Below are 26558 nucleotides of genomic sequence, written 5' to 3'. Positions count from 1 at the left end.
GAGTTTTGGCAACCTCAAGACCGACAACCTAGCCAAGGTCAGTTTTCTCTTCTCAAGGCTAATCGGTTGGATGCTTGGTATATCAATAGAGACCTGCTATTCTTTCAATTATTGTCTATATCGTATGTTTAACTCTTTTTCAAATTCACCACTACAGATTCAATGTTAGATTTGAAAAAAGTATGGATGGAGTTGGATAGAAGTTGGATAGGAGAAAGAAAAATAGCATTTCTCATATCAATATGAAGACTACGGCTGCCAAGCATGAAACGTGGACCCTGAATCAATGAATCATAGGATTGCTGACTTGTTTGAATGTGCTGATTTAGTGATGAAAATGTGAGACGTAGTGGCTATGAAGAAGCCCATCGACTTGCAAATGAAGCGCTTTCTCTTTCCGATGAACATGTTCTTTTGGAAGAGGTTCTGTGTATCTTCGATATTGTTTCTTTTGAGCGCGGTAGTTAAGTAGATTTATATATTTATGAGATGCTTGAAGGTATTAAAAAAAAAAAAAAATAGAGTGAGTTTGAGGAGAAAATCCTTGTTCAAATATTAAAGAGTATTTACAAAAAAGAAAGATTGGAAGAAGGATATGCTTTCCCATATGTCAAATATTAAAATTTTACTGAGTTAGTTCCCTTCCAAGTTCAAAATAATGATATTTTTAGAATAGTGTCATTTATTTTTATATGGAATTATTAGATGTGGTAAATGAAGTCATTTATTTTCATATTAAATTTTGTTGAATTTTCTCCCACGAACAAATGCAGAGTATAGCAAGTCAAACCCTTGGGCAGCAATCAAAGTATCAAACGGATGCAGAGTATACTCAAATTTTTAAATGATGATACTTTTTTCATAATTATCACTTTCTTCTAAAACATCTATCCTTTTGATAAAAGAACATCATTCACCAACTTGTCTAAGTTGATGGATGAAGACCCATGTGGACTAGTGGCATCTTCGGCCAATTTTTTCCACTCCATGGCCTTTTTCTTCATTTTCTTACCCTTGTTTCCCTCCATCAATTCTCTCACAATCTTCTCCACTTTCCATCTCTTGGCACCATTATCAATCTCAATGCCAATGCCCCATTCATTGCAAGCACACTTACAGTTTGTTTGCTGATCCCCAAAGAATGGACAACAAATCATGGGCACACCTGCACAAACACTTTCAATAATCGAATTCCACCCGCAGTGAGTTAAGAACCCTCCAATGGAAGAGTGGTTAAGCACTTCCTCTTGAGGGCACCAACTAACTATTAGTCCTCTTCCTTTAGTTTCTTCTACGAACTCAGGTGGCAAAATCGCTGAATCACCAATAACTAAATCAGGCCTAATTATCCACAGAAACGTGAACTTGCTATTTGCAAGTCCCCAGCCAAACTCAACCAACTGTTGTGGTGTCATGACACTAATGCTTCCAAAGTTCACATAAATCACTGAATTGGATGCCTTAGAATTAAGCCAATTAAGGCACTCAGTTTCTTCTTTCCACAAACTATACCCAGTTGATTTCAGAGGGTCTTTCGGTGAGTGATTAAGTAGTAGTTGCTGAGGACCAATGGCATATACACAAGGAAACATGGGGGAGAGAGCATCCAAAACCTCATGCTCTAATGTGTCAAATGTGTGAACAACAATTCCTGAAGCTTTAGGAGCTCTCTCTACTGCTTCAACGGTCAATTTGAAGACAGGATCATTTGGATTTGTAGTAATAAAAGAATTTGGGAGATCCCTCAATCGGATATCTCTCATACCTGGAATCCAGTCTATAACTGTGTCTAGAAACCCATTTGTCCGAAAACTCTCATCTGCAAAAATAAATAATTTTTTTTTTTAGTTTGGAAACTTGTAATCAATAATAATATTAAAGATAATCCATGATTTCATAAGGGTGTTTCCCTTTTGTGTTATACCTTTAAGGGGTGTGAGGCCTTTGTCCCTGAGACGGGGAAACTGCATAAAACCCATTAAGCTGCAAGCAGAGACAGTGAAGAGCATTAAAATAGGGATTCCAAGCTCACGAGCAGCAGTGTGAGTGAATGCCAGGAAACCATCTGCAATAATGCAAGTCACAGGAGGATTGTTTGAAGAAGTTGCAGTAGTGTTGAGTTTGAGAAGGATGTCTGAAAATGGAGCCAAGAATTTTTCCATAATGGATTCGCTAAGAGCATCAATGTCTTGGGTAGCGTTGGAATCCGATGGAGGAAGGCTGTCTGGAATGGTTTTGAATTGGAAGTTAGGCAAGCCATCCAAGGACTTGGGGCCTCCAGATTTCAGAAAACGTTGATGGTTGAACTCTGTGTTCACAAAAGTTATGTGAAAATCCTTGCCGTGGAGAAGCTTTGCAAATTTGAGCATGGCCTTTATGTGGCTTTGAATTGGGAATGGAATACAAACTGCATGAGCCTTGGAATCCATTTCCCTCTCTCTTTGATCTGTTAAGTGTGTACTTCATTGCATGTTCTTATATAATGACCCATTTGATCAATCTAGCTACTCATGACAATTTTGGCTACAAGTCCAACATCAGAAAGCATTGAATATCCTTTATCCCCTTTTTGACTTCATCATTTACTTGACAAGCAAGTAAACAGAGGCGGCTCCTTCAAATTAAGACAAAAGTTTTTGTTCAAATTAATTTAGCTGGAAGAATTTCTGACAATTTAGTATATTAAACTCTCGTATGTTTAAAGTACATGTTAAACTTTATACTGAGCCCCACTTTTTTTAATTTTTCTGATGGACACTTGAAGGAGAATTTGTCTCTTTCTTTGATAGGTATTGTGTTCATTAAACAATCCGATCTATTATATTCTTGGTGGCAAAGATATTGTGTAAGCAACGTCATTGCTAACAAAGATTGAATATTCAAATTGCTATAGCTTTCAAAAAGTTTCTATAATTAATAGACGTTTGCAATGACGTTGCTTACACAATATCTTTGCCAGCAAGTATATAATAGATCGGATTGGTCAATGAACACAATACCTATCAAAGCAAGATAAGTTCTCCTTCAAGTGTCCATCAGAAAAATTAAAAATTAAAGAAGTGGGACACAGGATAAAGTTTAACATGTACTTTAAACACATGAGCGTTTAATATACTAAATTGTCAGAAATTCTTCCAGCCACATTTGAACCAAAACTTTTGTCTTAATTTGAAGGAGCAGCCTCTGGTTTACTTGCTTGTCAAGTAAATGATGCAGTCAAGGATGCTTTCTGATGTTGGAATTGTAGCCAAAATTGTCACGAGTAGCTAGATTGATCAAATGGGTGGCCGCTAATGACCTCTCTTTCTTTCCTTTTTTTTTTTTTTTTTTTTTTTTTTTTCATGTGAATAGCAGCAACCCTGAGAGTCGCTGCTGTTGACCCCACCAAATAGCGGCGGCAATATATCGCCACTGTTATCCACTTTTATTTTTTCAAAGTAATTTTAATTTGAAATGTAGGGTAAATTTGAAATTCTATAACAATTATACGGGTATAAAAAACATTTTTAAGGAAAAATATAATTCACGTGATATTTTTTTTATAATTAATTAATAGCTTAAATTTTTTAGATAATATATATTTAACATTTTATGATAAAGATCATTAAGTTGATATTTATCTTATAATTAATTATAAGATAATATAAAATCCAAAGAGTTTAATAGATCGGATGATCGCATTACAATTGATTGGACTAATGTACTAGTATTGATCGGATCTAAGCACTAGGATCGATCGGATGTTCGATCGAACATTTGATCCTATCACGATCAATCGAACTAATTTACTAGGATTAATCGGATTTTTAAACGATCATTTGATCCTATCACAATTAATCGAACTAATTCACTAAGATCGATCGGATGTTTGATCGATTATTTAATCCTATCACGATCATTAGCGGCAACATTGATAGTCGCCGTTGTTGTTCACTGAATAGCGGCGACATATTGTTGCAGCTAATGACCTATTTTTATTTTTTATTTTTTTGAAAAAATTCTCCTGTCAATAGCAGTGACCGCTACTGACCCCTCATCAGCGGTGACTCAAAGTCGCCGCGGTTGTCTTATGACCTATTTTTATTTTTTCTCATATCAATAGTAGCGACCCTAAGAATCGCCGCTATCGACCCCTCATCAGCGACAACTCTCAGCTGTTGTCCACTGAATAGCGGCCACAATATGTCGCCGCTAACGATATTTTTTAATTTTTTTTAAAAAAAAATTCTCATGTCAATAGCAGCGACCCTCAGAGCCGCCACTGTTGTCTACTCAATCTTGTCGCCGTTGATTGAATCTTATTAGCGGCAACTTTATATATATACATCACCCATTTTATCAATCTACCTATTCATCACAAATACGATACAATTGACCATATCATTAATTTAACTAGAGAAAACGCAATCCCTTGATATACTAATCATGAAAGAAACTACCTTTCGCATAATTTAGAACTCGCAGTTGTAAAAAAAAAAAAAGTTCATGTTTAAGGATGATTTGATATCTAATATATATCACTTTTGAGGTATAGACATAAAATGATATTTTTAGAGATATAAATTGCAGAACTTGATACTTATTTACTTTTGCAGATTTATAGCATGATATGATAGATAAATTAACTAAGCATCATACTAATAGGTCTTGTGCTTTTAAAATAGAGGATTTTCCTACATTTTTTATTTCTCATCTTAGATCAACTTTAGAATTAAGAGATTGAATATTGAGGTTTTTAATATATCGAATTAACTTTGGAGAATTAGAGTAAAATCGATACTTGAGAATTAATAGTTGGACACTATATTAAAATCTGAGTCGCTCAATTGGAAGTTATATGATAATTTATCGGCTTTAATTTCCATCATGAAATTCCAATAAGGTGGGTAGGATGTAGCGCCACATATTTTAAAACCATTATTTTAGAGATATTAGTTTGATGATAAGATAATTGGGTGATTTAAGAAATGAAGTAATTTAATTAGACATATTAGATACCCATAGAATTTATTTAGATCAAACTAATAATAGGTAATTAAGTTAAAATAATAATATATGGGTTAGTAGTATTAATTAAATATTGTGGGTTGAGTGTAAGAATGAGTTTGTGGATTTTGTCGGTAGAGGAATTAAAATAATAATATGTGGGTTAGTAGTATTAATTAAATACTGCGGGTGGAGTGTGAATGAGTTTGTGGATTTTGTCGGTCGACGAATAAGTAAAATTGTTAGATAATGTTTTAATAAATCAGCAAAGTTATTGGGGGGGGGGGGAGGGCGGCGCGGTGTCAGATTTGTGGAAATATTACACCAGAAACAACAAAAGTCAATAATAAGTGTGTGGTAGGTGAATTAGTGTGATTATATTAACTGTAATGCATAAATAAGTGGTTTTATAGATTAAGTTAAGAAAAAATCGTTTATTTAGAATAATTAAATAGTAGTTAATTGAATGTCGTAATGTTACAAGTCTTCTTAGAATCTTCCTAAAGTCCTCCCAAATGTGATGTACCTTTTAAAATTACCGTTGAATTTGAAATTTAATGTACTTAACTTTGATCTATTGATGCTTTTAAAAGTTACATCATATTTGGGATTACTCCAGAAAACTCTAAAAAGACTTATAGCATTACTCAATTAAATGATATAAAGTAGGTGAAGACATTGTGGGCTGTTAGATGGGAGTAGATAGATTAGATAGGATTTTTAAATATACTAGCTTAGAGCCCGTCCTACGCGGCGGTTTTTTTTTTTTTTTTTTAATATATATAATTAATTAAGTCAAAAAGTTTTTAAAAGATTATCAACAACAAATTTTATTTTCTTCTCTTAATTAACAAATTAGCTACAAAAAATGACAAATGTTCATAAGATCTTTTTAAACCATAGTTTTACTTAATAGCATAAACCCACATATCCAATAAATTTAAAAATTCATAAATTTTAGTTCTTATAAATTGAAATGTGTTAAATATTTGTTCACATATATGTAGTTTAAAATGAAATATAAATGAAAAAAAAAATTCAAAATAAAAACCTAGATTAATCAATTATAATAAAATGATTGATTAATCATTATATTCTAACAATGATACCACTTCTCAAAAAAATTGTTTGGGAGGAGAAAGTTCAACTCCTAAAAGTTCATTATATTCTAACAATGATACCACTGACAAAAATAAAGAAGTGTTCTAAAATAAATGAGTATATTGATATATGATTATAATTATGTTTACTAATTTTGTAAACAAAAGAATGTTAGTAATTTAATTTTTCTTTTAAAAAAGAAAGAGATCAAAAACAGTGACAGAAATATTGGAATACCCAAAAACAAAAATGAACAACAAAAGTCAATTAAATTTACAAAAGAAAATTTGAAACTTGTATTAAATAAAATTAATAAAACTTGAATGAAAAATAATATATAAATTAGAATAGAAATTAAGGACCCCAAAAAAAATGTAAACAAATGAAAAAAACTAATATAATAAAAAAGAACTATTTTTTCTATATTTTTCTCAGTTCCAATGAAATCCACAAATATTAGAAAAGGTTTTGTCAAATAGATATATATATATATATTTTTTCAACCATCCTTCACTTATATAAAAGTAAATGAAACTAATTTTAAGACATAAGAAAACAAAGACAAAAAAAAAATCTACGACCGGAAAATTGAGTGTGAAATATATTGAAAGAACTGAGTTTCTACGAAAAGAAACTCTATCACTATTAATATTTCTTGAATTCAATGTAAAATTTACAAAAGAAAAGTAATCATTTGAATAAAAAATAATATATAAATAGAAAGAAAAAAATAAGGGTCAAAAACAAAAAATAGAAGAACATAAGCACCGGAAATAAAGATAAAAAAAAATGAAAAATATGAAAATATTAATATAATTGAAAATAACTATTCTAGCAAAAAAAAAAAAACAACAAAGAAAAAAAAATTGTAATATAATTTTTCATTGAGAAATAACGATTGAAAAATTGAAAAGAACTATTATAGGAAAAAAAAATAAAAAAAGAAAATAATTGTAGTCTAATTTTTTATTGAGAAAAAAAGAATAGAAATTCTCTCTCTTTCTCTCGTCTTTTTTCGGAATTGATTGATATAAATAGAAAGTAAAAGCATAAAAAATAGAAAAAAGAATATAGGAGACAAAAACAAAAATGGAAGAACATAGGTACCGAAAATAAACATATAAAATGACAATGTTAATATAATGGAAAACGAATGTTCTAGCACGAAAAAAAAAAAAATAAAATAAAATAAAATAAAAGAACTGTAGTATAATTTTTTATTGAGAAATAACTATTGGAAACTTTCACTCTCCCTCCCTCTCGTCTTTTTCTTGAATTGAGTGTAAAATTTACAAAGGAACATTAAAATATAAATAGAAAGCAAGAGAAAAAAAGAGAAAATTAATCAGAGAGAAAGAGAAAATTTGGAAACCATTTGTTTTATCCATTAAAATATCAATTAAATGCATTTCAAATAAACCTCTTACGTTTTATTTGTCTCACATTGAGATATAGAGAGAAAGCAAGAGAAAATAAAAAGAAAAATAAAGAAAGAGAGGGGGGGAGAGAGGGAATCAGATCCTCTCCATTTCCAGTTCACGGCTCAAATTTTTCTAAAAGATCTAACGGTGAAAAATTGCCAAGCTTTTAAAATGAAGAAAAAGCTAGTTAACGGAAGAAAATAAAACGTTGAATTTAACGGGCTCTGGAAGTGCGTGCGCTCTCAGTCATTACCCAGAAGTTTACACTTTACACACTGGTTTTAGCTACAACGTCGTCGTTTTGCCTTTGTTTTGCCGTCATGGTGGACATCATCTTCTTCGTCGTCTTCGTCTCCAAACTCCGGTTGTAGACTTAGGGGCGAGAAACGCCGTGATATTCACTAGCAATGACTCTCCCTTTAGGCTTTTAGTTGACTCCATGGCCGTACGAAACAACAGACTTCTCCGCGTTGGCAACCATTCCTTCATTCGGGTTCTTCATCAATCATCATCATCATTAATTTTTTATAAACAGCCAAATACTGGCCTCTTTGTGGGCTTAAATAAAGGCCATGTTGTCACCAAGAAAGAATTGGCTTCACGTCCCTCTGATCACAAAGGAGTAAGTTGATTCATTTGCTAACGTACTTTTATGGAGTCTATGTCTTCATTGTTTTAATACCACCAAGTCACGTTTTACATTTGGGAATCATTAAAGCAAATAACTTGTTAAGTTGTTTGCATCATCAATAATTGCTATAGGCCACGTCGTTGCACGTCCAAACCAGTTGGCCACTTCCTCTGTTTTAGTTCCCATAAACAGAGTGTAACAGACTATAAGTGAGGGGTCGCCCTTCCCTTGCCCGCTCTGACTACACAATGTATTATCAGGCACCGAAGCTTCTCTACACCCCAAAGCTCAAAGATTTGCGTCGAGCCACCTACCACTGGTGCTGAAAGAGCAACATTACTAATTACTATTCAGTTAAAATAAGCTCGAATCCGAACATTTTCACCTCTGCGCCTGCACGCACTCATACTCATACAAAGCTCACTCGTAAGTTTCAGGCAAAAGATGAGGTCCTTACATAATTAGATACCTCCCAATGGACCCAATCTCTTTCACCACCTTAGCATCAAAGTTTCCATTGTCTGTCAACTTCTGAGACGCTTAAAAGTAACAACGAAGACAAAATACTAAAAAAATAACAAATAGCGCCTTTTATTAGGCTTTTGGTATCATTTTTCCTTCAGTTTTTTTCTAATTCTTTTTTTGGGTTCAGTTGGTTGCTGGTTTTGTTGTATTTGTTTTAGTGGTATATGAAATCTAATTCATTAAAAATAATAATAATAATAAAATTTGCAGAATTTGTTGCCTTTTCTGTTACAAGAAATTAATCAAGGTATATAAACTGTCCATTAAATTCACATTCTGAAATTTAGGTGACGCAAGGAAAAAATCGATTGAGCATTGGAATGGAAAAGAGAAGAAAATTCCAACATTTTAAAAACATCACTTTTCGATTACCAACCGGAGAACCCTGCCATTTCGTACGGCCATGGAGGGGAGAGAGTCATTGCTATGAAACAAAGGAAAAACGAAGATGAAGAAGAAAATTATGTCCACCATTACTATGAAACAAAGGAAAAAAGACGACTGTTGTAGCCGAGATCACTGTGTAAAGTTTCATGGGGAATGACAGAGAGTGCACACTTTAGAACTCGTTAACTTCAACTTTTTTTCTTTTCCTTCGTTAACTAGCTTTCAAGGACGTGGCAAGATCTAAGCCGTGAACTGGATCCGATTTCCGGAGAAAGAAAATTTGTAAATTTTTTGCTTTTTTCGTTAAGATAGTTAAATATATTACAAATAAATCTCATACATTTTAATTGTCTCACATTGAGATATAAACATAAAGTAAGAGAAGATAAAAAGAAAATTAAATAAAGAGAACCTTTTATTTTCTGCATTAAGATATAAATTAAATGCATTCCAAATAATATAAAGAGAAAGCAAGAAAAGATAAAAAAAAAAAAAATAGAGAGAGAATTTGTAAACCTTCTGTTTTCTTCATTAAGACAATTAAATATATTACAAATAAAACCTATACATTTTAATTCTCTCATATTGAGATATAAACATAAAGCAACGAAAATAAAATTAGATAAAGAGAAAGAGAGAATTTGAAAACCTTTTATTTTTTTTTTTATTTAGACAATTTAATGCATTACAAATAAAATTCTTATGTTTTAATTGTCTCACTAAAAGGCTAACATCTAAAATGCCATATGTCGCAATTCTAAGTACTTTCTAATAGGACTGATTGAGAACACATGTCGTAATTCTACGCATTCTCTAAGCCAAAACTCGGCTTTATATATATATATATATATATATATATATATATACCACACATAAATTACCATACATAAATGCACGTGAACAAGAGGCTACTTCCTTCAAATGATCAATGTCATTGTAAACGTCTATTACTAAGTAGTGGTTTTTGGCATACCGGCGTGCTTGAACAGTAGACATGTCAGTGTTAAAATATTATTAAAATTATATTTAAACAATAAAAAAATATATATATATATTTTAATACTGACGTGCTTACTATTTATGCACGCCCGTGCGCTAAAAATCACCTCTCCTGAGTAGGATATTGTCCAAAATGTCATTGAAAAAGAAACTACTTTTTGGAAACGATAGCAGTTTTAGTAATCGGTTGACTTAAAGCAGATCCAACCTTCACTAAATTCCATCCTCCATCTTTGAATAACAACACCCTGGTCTCCTTCCTATTTGTTGCCTCTGAGACCGAAAGTGATCAATGACGAATGAATTTAACACAAAATTAAATAATTAATTAGGGGTTGTTTGTTAAACTCTCTTTAGAGCATTTTTACAAACTCATCAAATTTTATTCCCTAAAATAACAAAAGTACCTTTTTCTCTATTTTAACTATCAACTTTTTTAAAGCACCACATCAGCCTTACTATTTTAATTATCCACTTTCGCTAATCTAATTTTTTTACCAAACAAGTACTTTTTTCTTCGGATAAACTTTTTGAGTGTTAAAATTACTTTTAAACCTTTTAAACGCAATTTCAAACAAACCATAAAGCTAGTGAGTACTGTTCACTCACAATTTTATTTCGGTAAAATGGTGAGGCTAAAAATGAAAGATTTTAGACATTTTCACAAAATTGCTTTACCAAAATAACCAAAAAATTGTTTTAGTGAGGCTGCAAAGAGTGCTTTTACCTAAATACTATTTATGTCTTTTTGTGGAAAAAAAATGAGAATAATGATTGGTATAAAAAAGGAAAAAAATTGTATTAAAAAATGAAAAATCTTTGTTTGCAGTGATTTCTTTATTTGTATAATAATAAAAAACAAATGACGTGATATAAAAATTGAATATTTTAATGTTAATTATTTTTTTAAAAATAAAATAAAATAAAGTAGCATCCAAGAGAGGGGAGGTTGTTAATTAAGTTGTTAACAATCAACCCCTTATGCCAAAAGTGAATAGCATGTTTGATGTTATCTTTGAAAAATATAGCTTTTAAGTAAAAAAAGTATTTTTTAACAAAAATTTTATTTTTAAGCTTTTGTAAAAAAAAAAAAATTTTAGTCATTTTTTGGGCTTTGAGACCCTATATATATATATATATATATATATATATTTAATCAAACATGGACTTTTTTTTTAAAAAAAAAAAAAAACGAATTTTTTTAGTATAAATGCATTTTTACGCTCTCAAACTTTTTTACATAGGTTTAGACTTTTCACTTAATTTTTTTTTTTTATATAGTTTTTGTGTATTTTTTTTTAATTATAAAATAATTATAAAACAATCAGATTTTAGTATACGGTCATTCACTTTGGGTCCCAGAAACAGATGGGAAGGAGACGTGAGAGGGTGTTGTTTTCAAAGATGAAGACACGTGTTAAGTTAGAAACGTTTGCAATGACGTTACCCATTTGAAGGAGCTGGCAGCCTCTGGTTTAAGTGCATATTAATTTGTCTCGTAACTGGTAAATGATATGTTCAAGGTCAAGGGATAAAGGATAAGGGCCGAATTGTAGCCACAATTATATATATATATATATATATATATTCACAGAGGACTAGAGCAAAGAGAGAGAAGGAAATGGATTCAAAGATAGTAAAAGGTGAAAAGGCTCATGCAGTTTGTCTTCCCTTGCCAGGTCAAAGCCACATAATGGCCATGCTCAAATTTGCAAAGCTTCTCTATGGCAAAGGTTTTCACATAACCTTTGTCAACACTGAGTCCAACCATCAACGTTTTCTGAAATCCGGAGGTCCCAACTCCTTAGATGGGTTGCCTGACTTCCAATTCAAAACTATTTCAGACAGCCTTCCTCCATCGGATCCCAACGCTACCCAAGACGTTGATGTTGCTTCCGAATCCGTTGTGCAAAAGTTCTTGGCTCCATTTTCAGACCTCCTCCTCAAACTCAACAGTACTGCAACTTCTTCAAACAATCCTCCAGTGACATGCATCATCTCAGATGGTTTCATGCCATTCACTCAAACTGTTGCTCAAAAGCTTGGAATCCCTATTGTAATGCTCTTCACGATCGCTGCTTGCACTTTAATGGGTGGTATGCAGTTTCCTCGTCTTAAGGAAAAAGGCTTCACACCCCTTAAAGGTATAACACAAAAAGGAAACACCCTACTGAAATCATGGATTATCTCTAATATTATTATTGATTACAAGTTTCCAAACTAAAAAAAAAAATTATTTCTTTTTGCAGATGAGAGTTATTTAACAAATGGGTTTTTAGACACAGTTATAGACTGGATTCCAGGTATGAGAAATATTCGATTGAGGGATCTCCCAAATACTTTTATTACTACAAATCCAAATGATCCTTTCTTCATACTGACCGTTGAAGCAATAGAGATAGCTCCTAAAGCTTCAGGAATCGTTGTTCACACATTTGACGTGTTAGAGCAAGAGGTTTTGGATGCTCTCTCCCCCATGTTTCCTTGCGTATATGCCATTGGCCCTCAGCAACTACTATTTAATCACTTACCCAAAGATCCTCTTAAATCAATTGGGTATAGCTTGTTGGAAGAAGATACTGAGTGCCTTAATTGGCTTAGCTCTAAAGCACCCAACTCAGTAATTTATGTGAGCTTTGGAAGTGGCATTGTCATGACACCACAGCAGTTGGCCGAGATTAGTTGGGGACTTGCAAATAGCAAGTTCACGTTTTTGTGGATAATTAGGCCCGATTTAGTTGTTGGAGAATCAGAGATTTTGCCACCTGAATTCGTGGAAGAAACTAAAGGAAGAGGACTAATAACAAGTTGGTGCCCTCAAGAGAAAGTGCTTAACCACTCATCCATTGGAGGGTTCTTAACTCACTGCGGGTGAAATTCAATTATTGAAAGCGTTTGTGCAGGAGTGCCCATGATTTGTTGTCCATTCATTGGGGATCAGCAAACAAACTGTAAGTATGCTTGCAATGAATGGGGCATTGGCATTGAGATTGATAATGGTGCCAAGAGAGGGGAAGTGGAGAAGATTGTGAGAGAGTTGATGGAGGGAAACAATGGTAAGAAAATGAAGAAAAAGGCCATGGAGTGGAAAAAATTGGCCGAAGAGGCCACTGGTCCACATGGGTCTTCATCCATCAACTTAGACAAGTTGGTGAATGATGTTCTTTTATCAAAAGGATAGATGTTTTAGAAGAAAGTGATAATAAGGGAAAAATATAAAATGACCCCTTAAACTATCAGTCATTTGTAATTTAGCCCCATAATATTCAAAATGTAATAAAATGGCCCCCTAAACTATTAACTAGTTGCAATTAGGCTACTCTGTTAGTCAATACCATCAAAATAAATGGAAAAGTAAAAACGATGTCGTTTTGTTAAGGTAAAGTTACTAAAATTCCCTTTTAGGAAAAAAAATCAAATTAAAAAAAAAAAAGCTCACTAAACGTTCTCGTTTTGCTTTCAAAGAAAAACCCTTGCACGACAACCATATCAGACTTCCGTCCAGCAATTTCTCACTTTGTCTTCTTTGTCTTCTTTATCAGGAACCCTTCCAGTTCGTCACTTCCCTTCTCCACACAGCTGCCCAAACTTCAGTTAACCTTCTCCTCTCCGGCTCACCGCTCGTCAACTTTGAGCGTTTCTAACGCAGTTAGACTGATGATTCTGGTAATTTGCACATTCTCTCTTTACCCAAACCTATTTAAAATCTTCACTCAGTGCAAATGCTTCAGTCGCTAAAACATCAAGAGATGGTGTGAAAAGTAAAAATTCCAATTCTCTCCAATGTACCATGGAAGACGCCCAAAAATATAGCCCCTGAAACACCAAAATTACTCGTTTTCCAAATTTCGGAGTCAGAATCCAAAGCTTTTTCCCAATACCCCACCAAATGTCAAAGCTTCAAGCACCAAGAAAGACCCCAATTCACCACTAAGGAACCCAGGAAAAAAAAAATAAAAAAAAATCAAGCTTTCCAAAACATCAAGATGAGTTTTCTGCAGATTCAGCAAAAAACCTGACGTAAACAAAGACTTTTTCCATGTGGGTATCTTTGTGACAGCCAAAAAGAGAGGTCCCAAATGCTTATCTAACACCGATCCATTAGTTTTTTATGCAGAATTTCTACTATTAGGCAGCCATTAAAGATTGAGAAAAATGGTGGTGCCGTGGTGAAAGAGAAAGGAGAAAGCTTTACAATGTTGTTGGCTGACAGTGGAAGAATAGGTGACAGTTGGGGTAGGATTGCTGGGCCCATTAAGAAAGGGAGAGAGAGAGAGAGAGAGAGAGAGAGAGAGAGCTTTTTGTCTGTAAGGAAAGTTTTGGCTGTCTCCATTTTCTCTGCTACATTTCATCTTCAACCATCATCAAAGTCACCACCACCCTCTTCTGATTCTCCCTCCCTCTCTCTCTCTCTGCATGTGTTAAATGAAGGTTGGGCAGCTGCGTGGAGAAGGGAAGTGACGAACTGGAGCCAGGAGGGGTTCCGGATGAAGAAGATAAAGTGACAAACTACTGGACAGAAGTCTGATATGGTTGTCGTGTAAGGGTTTTTTTTTTGAAAGCAAAACGACAACGGGCTTTTTTTTTTTTTTAATTTTTTCGTAAAAGGGCATTTTAGTAACTTTATCTTAACAAAACGACGTCGTTTTTACTTTTCCATCCATTTTGACAGTGTTGACTAACGGAGTGGCCTAATTGCAACTGGTTGGTAGTTTAGGAGGCTACTTTATTACATTTTGAACATTAAGAGGCTAAATTGCAAATGACTAGTAGTTTGAGGGGCTATTTTATATTTTTTCGTGATAATAACGAAAAAAGTATCATCATTTAAAATTTTGGGTATGTATACTTTGCATCCGTTTGATTGCTGCCCAAGGGTTTGACTTGTTATAGTGTTCATGGGAGAAAATCCAGCTAAATTTAATATGAACATAAATGACATCATTTACCAAATCTAGGGTGTGTTTGGCAAATCATTTTGCCTATGTTATTGTAACACACGTGGATTGATTATAGTATAAAGTTTTGAATTTTTTGTATTGAAGGTGAAAAAGTCTTGTTTTATAGTGTTTTTTTGTTTTTAATTTTTGTATTTGAATAGTAATAAAAAATAATTGATGTGATAAAGAAAATGAATAATATGATATAAAAAATGAAGATATTTTGATGATGATTTTTTGAAAAAATGGTGCATGAATAGTGGTGTTGAGGGCGTGAAATGGTTTGCCAATCACAGCCCTAGAACTCCCACAATGACCATCAACACAAATGAATACAAATAATGTGAGATCAAATTTTGCTTTCGTGGGGTGTTTATATATGTTTGGGGGAACTGGGAAGGGATGCATGTGTCATTTAGTTTATTATCGTTTTGAGACCAGATAAAAGGAAAACATTTCCCTACCAAGTACCAAGCCAATCGAAGCAACGAAAGTAGACATTTGCATCTACTCTAGATGAGAGTATATTCGGAAAGAATAAGCTTTGAGTCTATTTCACCACCTGAGCAGCTTGGGACTTGGTTTAGGCCGTATGAGTTTAATTTATAGATTGACATTTTTTTTTTTTCTATCAAATAACAGGTCAAGCGAATTGTGTTTTGGTCAACCCAACACAACTTATTTATTGGAGGTCGTATCGGGTCAACTCAACATGACACGTTTATCAAACGGATTGTATCGTATCACCTGCTTATTTTAATGGGTCATGTTAGAGTTAAGGAGTTTGATTAATTTAGGTAAACGGGTTGTGTTAGGCCTGACACTTAACGAGTTGTCAGGTCAACCCAAATCTAACACAATTTGTTTTGGTCATTGGAATATTTTTTTGATACAATTTGGCTCCCCTAAATCTAAATTCCTAGTTTCGTCCATGCTTGGAATGGATGTGACGCAATACAAAGGAAACATAAAAGAAAAGACAGAAAATAAAGATAAATTGATCAATTCCATATTGATAAAAGTCTTGTTGGCCAACAATGGAGTTTTGGCAACCTCAAGGCCAACAACCTAGCCAAGGTCAGTTTTCTCTTCTCAAGGCTAATCGGTTGGATGCTTGGTATATCAATAGAGACCTGCTATTCTTTCAATTATTGTCTATATCGTTTGTTTAACTCTTTTTCAAATTCACCACTACAGATTCAATGTTAGATTTGAAAAAAGTATGGATGGAGTTGGATAGAAGTTGGATAGGAGAAAGAAAAATAGCATTTCTCATATCAATATGGAGACTACGGCTGCCAAGCATGAAACGTGGACCTTGAATCAATGAATCATAGGATTGCTGACTTGTTTGAATGTGCTGATTTAGTGATGAAAATGTGAGACGTAGTGGCCATGAAGAAGCCTATCGACTAGCAAATGAAGCGCTTTCTCTTAGTGATGAACACGTTCTTTTGGAAGAGGTTTCGTGTATCTTTGATATTGTTTCTTTTGAGCGCGGTAGTTAAGTAGGTTTATATATTTATGAGATGCTTGAAGGTATTAAAAAAAATTAGAGTGGGTTTGAAGAGAAAATCCTTATTCAAATATTAAAGAGTATTTACAAAAAAGAAAGATTGGAAGAAGGATATGCTTTCCCATATGTCAAATATTAAAATTTTACTAAGTTAGTTCCCTTCCAAGTTCAAAATAATGATATTTTTAGAATAGTGTCATTTATTTTTATATGGAATTATTAGATGTGGTAAATGAAGTCATTTATTTTCATATTAAATTTAGTTGAATTTTCTCCCATGAATAAATGCAGAGTATAGCAAGTCAAACCGTTGGGCAGCAATCAAAGTATCAAATGGATGCAGAGTATACTCAGATTTTTAAATGATGATACTTTTTTCATAATTATCACTTTCTTCTAAAACATCTATCCTTTTGATAAAATAGCATCATTCACCAACTTGTCAAAGTTGATGGATGAAGACCCATGTGGACTAGTGGCCTCTTCGGCCAATTTTTTCCACTCCATGACCTTTTTCTTCATTTTCTTACCCTTGTTTCCCTCCATCAACTCTCTCACAATCTTCTCCACTTTCCATCTCTTGGCACCATTATCAATCTCAATGCCAATGCCCCATTCATTGCAAGCACACTTACAGTTTGTTTGCTGATCCCCAAAGAATGGACAACAAATCATGGGCATACCTGCACAAACACTTTCAATAATCGAATTCCACCCGCAGTGAGTTAAAAACCCTCCAATGGAAGAGTGGTTAAGCACTTCCTCTTGAGGGCACCAGCTAATTATTAGTCCTCTTCCTTTAGTTTCTTCCACAAACTCAGGTAGCAAAATCGCTGAATCACCAACAACTAAATCAGGCCTAATTATCCACAGAAACATGAACTTGCTATTTGCTGGTGTGGTGTCATGACACTAATGCTGCCAAAGTTCACATAAATCACTGAGTTGGGTGCCTTAGAGTTAAGCCAATTAAGGCACTCAGTTTCTTCTTTCCACAACCTATACCCAGTTGATTTCAGAGGGTCTTTCGGTGAGTGATTAAGTAGTAGTTGCTGAGGGCCAATGGCATATACACAAGGAAACATGGGGGAGAGAGCATCCAAAACTTCCTGCTCTAACGCGCCAAATGTGTGAACAACAATTCCTGAAGCTTTAGGAGCTCTCTCTACTGCTTTAACGGTCAGTTTGAAGACATGATGATTTGGATTTGTAGTAATAAAAGAATTTGGGAGATCCCTCAATTGGATATCTGTCATACCTAGAATCCAGTTTATAACTGTGTCTAGAAACCCATTTGTCAGAAAACTCTCATCTGCAAAAATAAATTATTATTATTATTATTATTTTTTTAGTTTGGAAACTTGTAATCAATAATAATATTAGAGATAATCCATGATTTCAGAAGGGTGTTTCCCTTTTGTGTTATACCTTTAAGGGGTGTGACGCCTTTGTCCCTGAGACGGGGAAACTGCATAAAACCCATAAGCTGCAAGCAGAGACAGTGAAGAGCATTAAAATAGCGATTCCAAGCTCACGAGCAGCAGTGTGAGTGAATGCCAGGAAGCCATCTGCAATAATGCAAGTCACAGGAGGATTGTTTGAAGAAGTTGCAGTAGTGTTGAGTTCGAGAAGGATGTCTGAAAATGGAGCCAAGAAGTTTTCCATAATGGATTCGCTAAGAGCATCAATGATTCAATGTCTTGGGTAGCGTTGGAATCCGATGGAGGAAGGCTGTCTAGAATGGTTTTGACTTGGAAGTCAGACAAACCATCCAAGGACTTGGGGCCTCCAGATTTCAGAAAACGTTGATGGTTGAACTCTGTGTTCACAAAAGTTATGTGAAAATCTTTGCCGTGGAGAAGCTTTGCAAATTTGAGCATGACCTTTATGTGGCTTTGAATTGGGAATGGAATACAAACTGCATGAGCCTTGGAATCCATTTCCCTCTCTCTTTGATCTGCTACCTGTGTACTTTCATTGTATCTTCTTATATAATGACCCATTTGATCAATCTAGCTACTCATGACAATTTTGGCTACAATTCCAACATCAGGAAGCATTGAATATCCTTTATGCCCTTTTTGACTTCATCATTTACTTGACAAGCGAGTAAACAGAGGGTGCTCCTTCAAATTAAGACAAAAGTTTTTGTTCAAATTAATTTAGCTGGAAGAATTTCTGACAATTTAGTATATTAAACTCTCGTATGTTTAAAGTACATGTTAAACTTGATACTGAGCCCCACTTTTTTAATTTTTCTGATGGACACTATAAGGAGAATTTGTCTTTTGCTTTGATAGGTATTGTGTTCATTGAACATTCCAATCTATTATGTAATTGCTGGCAAAGATATTGTGTGGAGTAGAGTTGGGGGACCAGGACCTATCAATTCATTTTGGGGGGTACCAGTATAATTTTTTTTTTTTTTTTTTTTTTTTTTTTTTTTTTTTAATTTAATTTAATTCCTTAAAATATCTTTTTTGAGGAAGTGAGAGGGGAGGGGGGGACCATGGCCCCAACCGGTCCCCCCTTCCCTCCGTCTCTAAGCAATGTCATTGCAAACGTGTATAATTATAGAGACTACTTTTTGGAAGCTAACTATAGCAATTTTAATAATCGGTTAGGCAAATTTCAGCCTCCATCTTCGAAAACAACACCCTCGATATCTCCTTCCATCTCTTTCCTCTAAGACTCTGAAAGATCGAATATTCAATAGCATCAATGTAGCATTAATTATATATATATATATATATATATATATATATATATATATATATATACTCATATATATATTGTTGAGATAGTTGTCAACCTTGAGAGCAACTTCATTCAAAGAACGAAAAATGATTAGTAGCGAATATATATATTGTTGAGACAGTTGTCAACCCTGGTAGCAACTTGATTCAAAGCGTGCTAAGAACAAAAAATGATCTGATGCTTGAGTGAGTTTGATTATGACAAGAGCAATAATAATTGAGAGTAATAAGAGTAGGAAATGAATACGTATCTGTATCATAAGATGACTACTCCTTTTATAGAGGCTGTGAATAGGTAAACTCTAGTAGGACTCTCACTTGACTCCCTTGATTCGTGGGAGTGGTTGAAACCCATATTATCCTTTGAGATAATATGAGAGATTTAAGTAGATATGATATTATGTATTTAGTCTCCTTTTGGGAGAGATTTAGTTGGTTGCTCTCTCACTTGGGTTGTTTGGACAGTGATCATGCTCCCTTGATTATAGGGGTATGTGATTCTGCATGCAACAATTTATGAAATCATGCAATTGCATATTTAATTTGTTTAATGCCTGCAAATTATTTAAATAAATGTCAAAATATATTATTATTTTATGCATCTTTTGGCATTATGCCTCTTTATATGCAACATTTGTGATTAATTTTTCAGACTTAATTAATCACATGTCTATACATACTCATATAAGCAAGCATTCAAAAAAAAAAAAAAAAAAAGTGTAGATAGAGATGCATAAATACACAAAAGACAAGAAAGAAAATACTCCCTTGAAAAGCTTATGCCCAAGTGCCGATAACACTTGGGGCAAAACATTTCGAGGTACTACTTGGACCCAACAGCTCAAGCAGAATTTCTAATGGATAATTTCGAGTGTTAAAATTCTGATAATGAAACCCCAACTTCGAGAAGCAATAGAGTTGGGGGACGGATACCTATTTTAGATCTAATTATATTGCTATATCCTTGTAGTACTTGTGTAAAATGCAAGATTTACATTCCAATTTGCCGATGGATCTACATAGATCTACGCCCTCCATAGCAAAAAGGTGTCCCTCGGTAGTAGATCTACACTCACCTTCAATCAATCTAAAAGATAAGTTGAATGCTTCTCCCTCTTTTTCATATATATATATATATATATATATATATTCAGCCTCATGTTTTCCTCAGATTGGATATTTTTATATATGTGTGCCCCTATTTTCTATTATCAACATAACTACAATCTCTCGTTTGTTGCTCCATTGAATTGTGCACCTCACATAAATGCCCTGAATACGGTATTCATAAGGACCTGTTAGCCATCAATCATATATGGTATATGCCATTGGTCATCAGCAACTACTACTTAATCACTTACCCAAAGACCATCTAAAATCAACTGGTATAGCTCGTGGAAAGTAGAGATTGAGTGCCTTAATTGGCTTAACTCTAAAGCAGCCAACTCAGTGATTTATGTGAACTTTTAAAGCATCATTGTCATGACACCACAGCAGTTGGTTGAAATTGGTTGGGGACTTGCAAATAGCAAGTTCACATTTTTGTAGATAATTAGGCTTGATTCAGTTGTTGGTGAATTAGCGATTTTGCTACCTGAGTTTTTGGAAGAAACTAAAGGAAGATCACTAATTGCAAGTTGGTGCCCTCAAGAGGAAGTGCTTAGCCACTCCTCCATTGGAGGGTTCTTAACTCATTGCGGCTGGAATTCTATAATCGAAAGTGTTTGTGCCGGGGTGCCTATGCTTTGTTGGCCTTTCTTTGGGGATCAGCAAACAAACTGCAAGTATACTTGTAATGAATGGGGCATTGGCATGGAGATTGATAATGGTGCCAAGAGAGGGGAAGTGGAGAAGATTGTGAGAGAGTTGATGGAAGGAAACAAGGGTGAGAAAATGAAGAAAGAGGTCATGGAGTTGAAAAAATTGGCCGAAGAGGCCACTGGTCCACATGGGTCATCAACCATCAACTTAGACAAGTTGTTGAGTGATGTGCTTTTATCAAAATGTTAGATGTTTTACAAGAGACTAGTGATAATAATAAAAAAAGTATCATCATTGAAAAATTTGGGTATATATACTCTGCATCCGTTTGATTGCTGCCCAAGGGTTTGACTTGCTATAGTGTTCATTGGAGAAAATCCAGCTAAATTTAATATGAACATAAATGACATTATGGGGTGTTTATATTTGTTTGTGGGAACTGGGAAGAGATTCATGTGTCATTTAGTTTATTATTGTTTTGTGAGCAGATAAAACGAAAACATTTCCCTACCAATTAAGCCAATCGAAGCAACGAAAGTAGACATTTGCATCTACTCTTGAAGAGAGTATATTCGGAAAGCATAAGCTTTGAGTCTATTTCACCACTTGAGCAGCTTGAGACTTGGATTAGGCTGTATGAGTTTTATAGATTGATGATTTTTTTGTTTTTTTAGTCTATCAAATAATGGATCAGACGAGGAAATGTTAAAGTAATTGTTAAGTGATTAAATTTATTTCTTCCTATCAGTTTAAGCTTTTAGGATAATTGGTAATTTAACATTGTATCAGAACCAAAGGTCTTGGATCGAACCTTGATTCCGTCAATTCATCTCCAATTTAAATTAAATATTTCACGTGTTGGGCCTCACATATTAAAAGACGAGTTTAAGCCCACACGTGAGTGAGAGTGTTAAAGTAATAGTTAAGTGATTAAATTTACCTCTTCCTATCAGCTTAAGCTTTTGAGATAACTGGTAATTTAACAAAAGGATCCTCTCCAATATTGTCCATTTGTTCTTTGGGCAAAATATTTTGGACAAGTATGCCCTCCTAATTACACTAAATGGATGCTCTCCATTTCAAGTGAAATGGAAAGGATCCGTTTTGTCAAAGATGTTGTGTTTGGGTCAACACAACACAACCTATTTATTGTAGGTTGCATCAAGTCAACTCAACATGACATGTTTATCAAATGGGTTGTGTCGTTCACATGCTTATTTAAATGGTTCATGTCAGAGTTAAGGGGTTTGATGCATTTAGCTAAACATGTTGTGTTAGGGTTGACACTTAATGAGTTGACAAGTCAAGGAGGTCGACCCAAATCCGACACATCAACTCGAATTGCTAGCTCTGAATCAATAGCATAGTCGTACACATATGATGATGCAGTTGATCATACGGCTAATCTTAGACCACAAACGTCTACAAAAGAGAGATAATGAGATCGGAAAATTGCCAAGGGCGCCGACAGAATACCCCTTATGCTTAAGTTACCAAAATGTTTATGGAATCTCTCTAAGAGAGTTATAGTAAGGAGAGAAGTATTACACAAGAATAATGGAGCGAAGTCTATGTACTTGGAATGAGAGACAAATCTAAGGGGGCTTGTGGGACCCCTAGCCCCCTCCACCCCCTCCTAAAAATGGATCAGGATCCCCTCCCATTATTGGGAGAATTGGAGATTTTCCAATTTTCAATCCTAGCCATCTATTTTTATCTAACAGTCCATATAATGCCACGTGTCCCACTTAAATTAAATAATAAAATATTAATTAATTTTTTTAAAAAAATAAAAAATTAAATAATAAAAATTAAATTCAAATAAAAAAAATAAAAAATCAAGATAGGGGGTGGCCGGCCACCCAAGTTTTTTTTTATTTGATTTTAATTTTAATTTTTTTTAAAAAAATTAATTAATATTTTATTATTTAATTTAAGTGGGACACGTGGCATCGTATAGGTTGTTGGATAAAAATGAATGGCCAGGATTAAAAATTGGAGATTCTCCAATTCTCCCAATAATGAGAGGGGATCCTGATCCCCAAAAAAATCTTAAAAAAGGTTTTTTAATCTTTATGATTCAATGGCAGATTTGAAAAAATATAGATAGAGTTGGATAGCATATCCATATGGAGACTACGGCCAACAAGCATGAAACGTGGACCTTGAATCATGGGATTGCTAACTTGTTAGGATGTGCTGACTTAGTGATGAACATGTGAGACGTAGTGGCAATGAAGAAGCTCAACGACTTGTGAAGGAAGTGCTTTTTCTTAGTGATGAATATATTATCTTGGAGGAAGTTCCCCAGTATATCTTTGATATTGTTTCTTTCAAGTGACTCTTAATGAGGTTTATAAATTTATGAGATGCTTCAAGGTCTTCAAAAAAAAAAAAAAATAGAGTGGGTTTGAGGAGAAAATCTTTGTTCAAATAATAAAGAGTATTTACAAAAAAGAAAGAAGATTGGAAGAATGATATGCTTTCCCTTATGTCAAATATTAAAATTTTGAGAGTTAGTTTCCTTCCAAGTTCAAAATAATGATATTTTTCGAATAGAAAATAAAGGAAATTTTCCGAAAAATAATACGCTTGAATCAAAAGGAATAGGCAAGATGTAGAAGCCCTTTGTTGGTCTTATCAGCCACTGTAAGGGATTGTAACTGTGTCTGAGGAGTTGCTCTGTTTTTAATGAAATTTCTTATTATAAAAAAAATAATAAAAAATGTAGAAGTGTTGTAAAATCAAAGGAAATAACAAGACAAAATAAAGAGATTGCAATATGTGAAACTAGTTCTTCAAGAACTATGTATGATTCTTCTATATTTTTGTGTGTTCTACATACAACTCAATTCTCCCTTTTATAGGCATGGAATCATAATGAGAGGTTAAGGAATATGAAAGGGAGAATATGAAACAAAAGGATATATTAATCAATTTATTACATGAATGTTATAGGAATTCTAAAAGATGACATGAATGTGTAGAATTCCAAGAGATGGAACTAAATGGTCATCCACTAAATGCATGAATGCATTCATAACAAGAAGCCCTTTCCAGAGTTTTTTAAATGGAATTATTAGATTTGATAAGTGATGTCATTTATTTTCATATTAAATTTAGTCGGATTTTCTCCCATGAACACTATAGCAAGTCAAACCCTTGGGTAGCAATCAAACGGATGCAGAGTGTACTCAAATTTTTAAATGACTATACTTTTTTCATTTTTATCACTTTCTTCTAAAACATCTATCCTTTTGATAAAAGAACATCATTCACCAACTTGTCTAAGTTGATGGACGAAGACCCATGTGGACTAGTGGCCTCTTCGGCCAATTTTTTCCACTCCATGGCCTTTTTCTTCATTCTCTTACCCTTGTTTCCCTCCATCAACTCTCTTACATTCTTCTCCACATCCCCTCTCTTGGCACCACTACCAATCTGAATGCCAATGCCCCATTCATTACAAGCATACTTACAGTTTGTTTGCTGATCCCCAAAAAATGGACAACAAATCATGGGCACTCCTGCACTAACACTTTCAATAATCGAATTCCACCCGCAGTGAGTTAAGAACCCTCCAATGGATGAGTGGTTAAGCACTTCTTCTTGTGGGCACCAACTAGCAATTAGTCCTCTTCCTTTAGTTTCTTCCATGAACTCAGGTGGCAAGATCGCTGAATCACCAACAACTAAATCAGGCCTAATTATCCACATAAACAAGAACTTGCTATTTGCAAGTCCCCAGCCAAACTCAATCAGCTGCTGTGGTGTCATGACAGCAATGCTACCAAAGTTTACATAAATCACTGAGTTGGGTGCCTTAGAGTTAAGCCAATTAAGGCACTCAGTTTCTTCTTTCCACAAACTATACCCAGTTGATTTGAGAGGGTCATTGGGTGAGTGATTAAGTAATAGTTGTTGAGGGCCAATGGCATATACACAAGGAAACATGGGGGAGAGAGCATCCAAAACTTCCTGCTCTAATGTGTCAAATGTGTGAACAACGATTCCTGAAGCTTTAGGAGCTTTCTCTACTACTTCACAGGTCACTTTGCAAACAGGGTCATTTGGATCTGTAGTAATAAAAAAATTTGGGAGATCCCTCAATCGGATACCTCTCATACCTGGAATCCAGTCTATAACTGTGTCTAAAAACCCATTTGTTAAGTAACTCTCATCTGCAAAAAATAATTTTTTTTTTAGTTTGGAAAGTTGTAATCAATAATAATATTAGAGATAATCCATGATGTCAGAAAGGTGTTTCCCTGTTGTGTTATACCTTTAAGGGGTGTGAAGCCTTTTTCCCTAAGACGAGGAAGCTGCATGGCACCCATTAAACTGCAAGCAGCGATCGTGAAGAGCATTACAATAGGGATTCCAAGCTTTTGAGCAACAGTTTGAGTGAATGGCATGAAACCATCTGAGATGATGCAAGTGACTGGAGGATTGTTTGAAGAAGTTGCAGTACTATTGAGTTTGAGGAGGATGTCTGAAAATGGAGCCGAGAAGCTTTCGGAAATGGATTTGCTAATAGCATCAGCGTCTTGGGTAGCGTTGGAATCCGATGGAGGAATGCTGTCTGGAATGGTTTTGAATTGGAAGTCAGGCAACCCATCTAAGGCGTTGGGACCTCCGGATTTCAGAAAACGTTGATGGTTGAACTCTGTGTTCACAAAGGTTATGTGAAAATCTTTGCTGTAGAGAAGCTTTGCAAATTTGAGCATGGCCTTTATGTGGCTTTGAACTGGGCATGGAATACAAACTGCATGAGCCTTTTCAGCTTCTGCTCTCTTTGAATTCATTTCCTTCTCTCTTTCTGCTCTGTGTATATGTATGTTGATATGCTGTTCCATTATGCCTCTCTCATATATATTACTCATAAACTAAGTACTAATAGACGTTGCAATGACGTTACTCATTTGAAGGAGCTAGTAGACAAATTTGTGATGTAAAATGAGTGATCTATATGTATAGGTAGATTGATAAAATGAGTGGTCTATATGTATAGTTAGAATGATAAAATGAGTGATCTATATAGATCACTCATTTTATCAATCTACCTATACATCACAAATTTGTCTACTAGCTCCTTCAAATGAGTAACGTCATTGCAAACGTCTATTAGCACTTAGTTTATATAGATCACTCATTTTATCAATCTACATATACATCACAAATTTGTCTACTAGCTCCTTCAAATGAGTAACGTCATTGCAAACGTCTATTAGCACTTAGTTTATATAGATCACTCATTTTATCAATCTACCTATACATCACAAATTTGTCTACTAGCTCCTTCAAATGAGTAACGCCATTGCAAACGTCTATGAGCAATTGCAAACGTCTATTAGCACTTGGTTTATGAGTAATATAACAGTTTTAATAATCGGTTGACTTAAAGCATCCAACATTCACTAAATTCCATCTCCTACCGCCAACCATAGGGTTTAATGGCTCAAAACAAATTTGAAATGGTCTAGGCATGTACTAGGCATAAGAGCACTAACAGCACTACCTATACCCATTCTCTTT

The 26558-nt window shown here is 34.3% G+C and overlaps 3 protein-coding genes and 2 pseudogenes across 3 annotated transcripts; 2 read left to right on the top strand and 3 right to left on the bottom strand.

Annotated features, from left to right (window-relative positions):
* Window positions 1-835: 835 nt before the first annotated feature.
* On the bottom strand, window positions 836-10047 carry LOC132180727 (7-deoxyloganetin glucosyltransferase-like). The gene is made up of 3 exons (XM_059593640.1): window positions 9933-10047; window positions 1925-2446; window positions 836-1819 (listed from the first exon to the last, which is right to left on the bottom strand). Exons 1-3 carry the CDS (start codon window positions 10045-10047, stop codon window positions 888-890), a joined length of 1569 nt encoding a protein of 522 aa, XP_059449623.1. The 3' UTR covers window positions 836-887.
* Window positions 10048-11671: 1624 nt separating this feature from the next.
* On the top strand, window positions 11672-13249 carry LOC132183048 (7-deoxyloganetin glucosyltransferase-like; annotated as a pseudogene).
* Window positions 13250-16910: 3661 nt separating this feature from the next.
* On the bottom strand, window positions 16911-18460 carry LOC132183407 (7-deoxyloganetin glucosyltransferase-like; annotated as a pseudogene).
* A 1811-nt stretch (window positions 18461-20271) lies between these two features.
* Window positions 20272-21272, top strand: LOC132180726 ((R)-mandelonitrile beta-glucosyltransferase-like). Its single transcript, XM_059593639.1, has 2 exons — window positions 20272-20319; window positions 20811-21272. Exons 1-2 carry the CDS (start codon window positions 20272-20274, stop codon window positions 21270-21272), a joined length of 510 nt encoding a protein of 169 aa, XP_059449622.1.
* A 2663-nt stretch (window positions 21273-23935) lies between these two features.
* On the bottom strand, window positions 23936-25914 carry LOC132181360 (7-deoxyloganetin glucosyltransferase-like). Its single transcript, XM_059594550.1, has 2 exons — window positions 25306-25914; window positions 23936-25204 (listed from the first exon to the last, which is right to left on the bottom strand). Exons 1-2 carry the CDS (start codon window positions 25904-25906, stop codon window positions 24273-24275), a joined length of 1533 nt encoding a protein of 510 aa, XP_059450533.1. The 5' UTR covers window positions 25907-25914; the 3' UTR covers window positions 23936-24272.
* Window positions 25915-26558: the final 644 nt, after the last annotated feature.

Source organism: Corylus avellana, chromosome ca5 (genome assembly GCF_901000735.1).
Source record: "Corylus avellana chromosome ca5, CavTom2PMs-1.0".
In the NCBI taxonomy this organism is placed as follows: Eukaryota; Viridiplantae; Streptophyta; class Magnoliopsida; order Fagales; family Betulaceae; genus Corylus; species Corylus avellana.
Note: the sequence above shows the minus strand (reverse complement) of the source record. Positions and strands in the feature narration are given on the sequence as shown.

Bases quoted from the DNA above. Each gene is read 5' to 3' on its own strand.
- LOC132180727 (XM_059593640.1), bottom strand. From the start codon at position 10,047: ATGTCTACTGTTCAAGCACGCCGGTATGCCAAAAACCACTACTTAGTA. The intron at 2,447-9,932 runs GTAATTTATGTG...CACACTTAACAG, and splicing joins TTCACGTGCATTTATGTATG to ATCAAAGAGAGAGGGAAATG. The intron at 1,820-1,924 runs GTATAACACAAA...TTATTTTTGCAG, and splicing joins AGGCCTCACACCCCTTAAAG to ATGAGAGTTTTCGGACAAAT.
- LOC132180726 (XM_059593639.1), top strand. From the start codon at position 20,272: ATGGATCTACATAGATCTACGCCCTCCATAGCAAAAAGGTGTCCCTCG. The intron at 20,320-20,810 runs GTAGTAGATCTA...ACATTTTTGTAG, and splicing joins TAGCAAAAAGGTGTCCCTCG to ATAATTAGGCTTGATTCAGT.
- LOC132181360 (XM_059594550.1), bottom strand. From the start codon at position 25,906: ATGAGTAATATATATGAGAGAGGCATAATGGAACAGCATATCAACATA. The intron at 25,205-25,305 runs GTATAACACAAC...TATTTTTTGCAG, and splicing joins AGGCTTCACACCCCTTAAAG to ATGAGAGTTACTTAACAAAT.